Source organism: Pinus tabuliformis, chromosome 2_1 (assembly GCF_031772625.1).
Source record: "Pinus tabuliformis cultivar Carrire ecotype Pingquan chromosome 2_1, CPIR1, whole genome shotgun sequence".
Taxonomy (NCBI): Eukaryota; Viridiplantae; Streptophyta; class Pinopsida; order Pinales; family Pinaceae; genus Pinus; species Pinus tabuliformis.
In genome coordinates this window covers 916,675,765-916,681,764 of record NC_142299.1, presented here as the reverse complement: position 1 = coordinate 916,681,764, position 6,000 = coordinate 916,675,765, and the positions used below count along the sequence as shown (strand labels likewise).

General features: G+C 32.1%; 1 protein-coding gene across 1 annotated transcript in view; it reads left to right on the top strand.

The window, feature by feature from the left end:
* Window positions 1-2,644: 2,644 nt before the first annotated feature.
* LOC149203633 (hexosyltransferase GAUT11-like) overlaps window positions 2,645-6,000 on the top strand; it is a 54,677-nt gene continuing 51,321 nt past the window's right edge. The window contains exon 1 of the mRNA XM_089403513.1: window positions 2,645-3,058. Within this exon, the coding sequence (XP_089259639.1) occupies window positions 2,900-3,058 (159 nt within the window). The 5' untranslated portion in view covers window positions 2,645-2,899. The remainder of the gene's footprint in view (window positions 3,059-6,000) is intronic.

Below are 6,000 nucleotides of genomic sequence, written 5' to 3'. Positions count from 1 at the left end.
GCATAAATCAAAACACTCTTTACCCATTTATAAAAATAATTCACAATATTTTCCATCCAAATTTTTCAAAACTTTGATTGTTCGAGAGTAAACAAAATTCCCCATTCCAAATAAAGAAATAAATACTGGGCACAATAAACATTAGAGTTGGCCCGAAAACTAAAGTGACTCCACCGAATCTTCAACAAACCAAGACACCCCTTACCAATCGGGATTCATATTGTTATTCTAAATTTACGAAAAAACTTGGAATTTCAAAAATATTTCGTCACTTTCAGTGTATTGAAAAATGCATTTAACGATTTTTATTATCTTTATCGATGAAGACTTAAATATTCAATATTCTTATGATATTTAACGGTCAATATAACGACCAGCATTTTCCTCATTAAATTAGTCGTAAATCCCAATCATTGGTTATAGTAAGCGAGTAACGTAAAGAGTTTTGAATATCAGTAAGATTATTATATTATTAGGAAATGAAAAAAATTGATGAGATTATTAGTTTTTTGTTTTATTTTTATTGGTTTATTTATTTTTTTCCCATTGATGATGAGTTAGTCTAATTTTTTCAAAAAATTTTAGCTAAAAGAACAATGCCAAGACATTGATGTTAACATGTTCTCATAATTTTCACTGATGTTTTTGAATGCATCACATTCCAAAATGAAATGCTTTTCCATTCACAGTCCCACATGTACAAAATGTACACACCCAATCTTCCCAAACTTCTTTAGGCTTTTTCCACCTTCTCTCTTTCTAAAATTAAAATAATATTAATAATGAATTAATATATCATTTTATTTTGTTAAGTCTTGAAATGTAATGGGTAGTGAAGAATATTGTTTATTTTGAATTTGGAGTTGTTTTTAAATGAGATTTTTTGGAGTTTAATTATTAATTCGTTATTATGCAATTTAATTGTTTAATATTTTATATATTTGACTATATTTTTTTTATAGATTTTGTATAATATCTTGTAAAGATTTTTTGGAATGGTAAATTTGAGCTATGCAATTGGCACAATCAAAGTTTTGAATTCATTTAAGTGAGACTTTTTGGAGTTTAAGTATTATTTCGTTATCATGCAATTTAATTGTTTAATGTTTTTTATTTTTATTTTTTATTTTTATATTTTCTCATAGATTTTGTCTAATATTTTGTAGGGATTTTTTGGAATGATGAATTTGAGCTATATAATTGGTACAATTAAGGTTTTGAATCCATTTATGCATGCAAAAATACATTTTAAATAATTGAAATTCACCATCTCATTAAATTTTTTATTATCAAAACAATAAAATAAAAATAAAAACATCAAATAATTACACTATGCCATTCATCATTATTATTGAAAAAAAAACTATATCACCAAAAATAACTAGCTAGTGTTATAAAAGGGAGTGTATTTTCATTTATATTAAATACCTTTGAATCTTAAATTAAATTATTATAGAGTTTAAAAAGGAGTTGTCTTTAGTTTGACTTTTTGGACTTTTCGGTATTGAATCATGCCAAAAATTTGAGGTGAAATCTTGATTTGCGTTATTTAAACTGTATTTTGGTCAGTCCCAGAAAAAAACCCAGGGCACTTCAATTGTGCATGGGTTACTCATCAAGCTTATGATTTCAATAAATTCCTACCAGATTTTTAGAGAAATTAAATAGGAAACACTGCCAAAAAAATCTCACTAAAAATAACTAAGTTTAAAATCTATCATATTACTATTCAATTTAACAATAAAAACAACTAACTATATCAATATCATTTATTTTAATTATTATATAAATATATATATATTTTTTGTAAACTTGGTAGGACCTTCTCATTTTTGAGTTTTTACATGTCCGTCATTCACCCTATTTCCGAGGAGGGTAGCACAAGAATCGAACACAAGATCGCGGTTCCGTGAGACTTCATTTCCACAGCCTTGCCACTTGAACTACCCCCATGCAGAGATAAACATTTTTTATTTTAAAAATAAATAAAAAATACTAAAATTAACCTTGAAAATACATCAAGTCCCCTTTTCCATACTCACCATTAATTTTAAAAATAAATAAAAAATACTAAATTCAACCTTGAAAATACATCCAATTAGTGTGCCCCTTTTCAATACTCACCATTATGCTGCTCACTTTAACATAACACATGATGCTTGCTAGATGATTAGCTTTAAGATAATAATTACTGATATGTATTAAAACATATTTAATCAATAATTAATATTTTCTAACCATTACTAATATTAAAATGGACGTGTTAATTATTTTAATTAATAAATAAAATATATTAATTACTTTATTAATAAAAAAAACGCTGCTCACTTTAACATAACACATGATGGTTGCTAGTTGATTAGCCTTAAGATAATAATTACTAATATGTATTAAAACATATTTAATCACTAATTAATATTTTCTAACCATTACTAATATTAATATGGACGTGTTAATTATTTTAATTAATAAATAAACTATAATTAATTACTTTAATAATAAAAAAAACAATTAATGTAAATTCAACTCAATTCCGCGTAGTTTAACACCTAATTTTATTTATATACATACATGGATAATTAATAGATCCACCCCCCACTATTAATAACCCCAAAAAAAATTAATGGAGGAAAGTTCAACAGGCAAGTGATCAGTTGCGTACATCGGAGTACCGATGAGAAAGCGAAAGACATGGAAGGACTGAAAAAGACATCGAAAGACACTGAATCTAGGGAAGCCTGGGAGCCTACGCTCGAGTCCCTGTTCTACAGCTATTGCTTCCCCATATATTTAGATTCTGTACCACTCATTAACTGGTTCCATTCACTGCCAACGGATCCCAAAGTTCAAAGTAAACAGCACTAGTGTGCGTTGCTGATTCAGCTAACAGTGAATAAGAATGAATTTGATGAGGCGAAGAGCTGTTGATTTCAGACGCCCAGTGCACAGGGGAATTTCCAGGGGAATTCTGGTTCTTCTGGGCATTTTTCTTGTGATCCTGATGCTCATGCTCTTCACCCATCAGCAACATCCAACTCCTCAACTTGAAGAATCCCAGGTATGAGCAACATTAGCCTTGCTGTTTTATGCACAGTGTTATACACAGTTTATTTTTGAGATCTTTTCTTATGAGTACAGCTAATAAGTAGCCTTCTGGGAATGATTGTTTTTGAGATGAGTACAGCTTAATAAGTAGCCTTCTGGAATGCTAGTTTTTGAGATCTTTTCTTACGAGTACATCTTAATAAGTAGCCTTCTGGGTTCTATCGTATGGGATCTCAGTTAACCACTAGACTTCAATGAATTTCCTCTCAACAGAGAACCATGCTTCTTCTATGATTGTGGAACTAAAGCCTACACGAGGACAGCATCTTAGGCTAAAGAAAAGAGGCCATTTGCTATTTTTTGGATATTCTTGAAAAGTCCACAGTTTTGAGGCCCAATAGACAACCAGATTGGGCCGAGTTCATCTAGATAAATAGGATGCAACAGTGATCAGTCAAGAATGCGATGCAATGTATTGCAACTCCTTTTGCAGCAAATCGTGCTAAAAGTTGCGGCAGGTTTAAGACATGGCTCCATTGCTAACAAGTTTTTGAAATGTCCAGCCAAGTTTCTGCTTGTATTAGCTACTCACAGTCCGTCGTTTGTCATCTTCACGAACTATTTTAATCTGGGTGATCCAAATTAATAAGTCCCCAGGGAAAGGGATAGGTTTCTGCAAAGCTTAGTTTAGTACATACAGGCCTAATATTTTAACTCTTATTTATGCTGTACTGGGAAGAGAGCAGTGAGTAAGTAGGCTAATATCTGTCTTAAAAGTCTAAACTTCAAGGCTTCAGCTATTTTTGTATGGTTTTTACTGGTTAATACAATTCAACTTCGCAAAAGAAAAAAGAACAAAAGGACTTCTCTTGGTTACCGAAACAAACCCACTCTATTGGAGAGTTTATGGAGCCTCGTGGTTGGGCATATACTAACGTTTTAATTTAAAATCAACAACTGGGGTCAAAATCAATTTGATCTAGCATTTTGGTTGCAGGCTTTGGCCGTTCATACTTAATTCTCAAAGTTTCCCTACGTTAAGATTTGTTTGATCGGATTTCATTTTGGCAAGCAAAGTTGCATTGCCAATACGATGAAAATGTCACTATTTGAACTTCAGCCATGCAATAATGGATGAAGATGTTTGGGCTTCATTGTCGTAAGACAAGTTGGATTACCAATAATTCTTCTATCTCATATAAAAAACTGAAATAGTTCCTGGAGAAGATTTTTGGACTTTTATGGGCAAGAAAAGTTGCGTTGCCATTGAGATACAAATTTCACAGAAACTGACAACAATGGGGAATGGCTTTTATATATCTAGCAACATAATCAGTTATTCGGACTGGCCTTTCTAATAATGATTTTACACGAGGATAATGGAGATGACCTGAATAATGTTCGACCGTCTGCTCTTTTTAACCAAGATTTTGAACATGAACCTACAAATTCCACCTTTGCAATAAAGGATAAGGCATTTTGTGTATGGTTTAAACTTTAAACTTTAATGTCTTAAATGCTGTAATTTGGATCCGATTCTCAGAATTTTTCTCCATCTTTGTTAAGGACCTAGGTCTGGTCCACTGTTTTAATGATTATAGCCATTTTCATCTAGTGCTAGATGCAAATGCATCTCAGATCTTAAAAAAATTAACTTTATAACACAGTGCTCATTGCCAAATACTACTATACAACAAACCAAACTTGTCTGTAGGCCTCCTTGTAGAACTACTAGGGCCACACATCTTAGAGTTTCTGCTAGATGCTGCATCACTCTCTTTTTACTCCCCTGGGCATATTATATAGTATAAACATGGGGTGATAGGAGAGGCATCTACATTTTTTTTTTGGGGAAATGCATCAGATATTTTAGCATCATTTATGTATTTTTCAATATTTGTGAGTCACTTTTACCTGTGTTGATCATAGTAAATATTGTAAAGACTGTGTGTTGAATAAGGCTGTCATGATAATTCCTATATGCTGTGAATAATGTCGCGGCTGTTCCCTTTTTCTTATTTATTGTAGTTGTATGCACACATAATGTATCTTGATTAATCCTATCTCATGGTCATTCCAAACATGCAACTTTGAATTGTACTCTCAACACTAATCCCCAAAAGGGACACGTTATGTGAAATACTTACATTTATCTCTTTAAACTCACATGAAATCCTCCCAAATGAGATGGATGTTTCTCAAGCATAAACGTTGGGATCTATCCTTGCAGGGAAGAAACCTTATGGCATCCTCTCCAACAAAAGAGCAAGCACTTCAACACTAGCAACATCCTCATGCTGAGGAAACTATCCAACATATTTATCACCAACCTCTATAGTTCTTGAATCCCCTATTTAAAATTCGAGAGAATTTCCCTCTTCATAAGTGATAAGCAACCTGTATTGTTTCCCTCCTCCTTTTCAAACATTATATGCATCGAACCTTCATACTTCCTCTTTCGGAGGACAAGGAGTTATGAAGACTCTACATCTCCATATGGGTTGACCCTTCCAGAAGATCAAAAACAATTGGGTTACAAACCATCCACAAAACACAATCCATGTGGTTCTCACCATCCAATTCAGGACAACAGTTTCCTCATATACCAATCATATTAAAGATATTTTCTCATGAGTAAGGGGGAGTGATAAGCGCTTTAGTCTAAGACTTGGAATTTATTTGTGCTCATCATATGTCATAAATATTAATTCTTTGTGTGTGGTTTGACATTGTAATGCCATCTCTTCGTTTGTAGCATGCTTAACCTTTGTGTCATGTTTGTTCTTTAGTATTTGACTAAATACCACTTAGGAGTTTGAATGGATTTGTAACTCCAATCGACAAATTAAAATAACATCTTTCTAGAGAATGTGTAGTTAAGGTTTCCAGTACATGCGAGGGCCTTTGATTTATTTAAAATTCATCACTCATCATGTTTTGTAGGCTAGTTTTTTG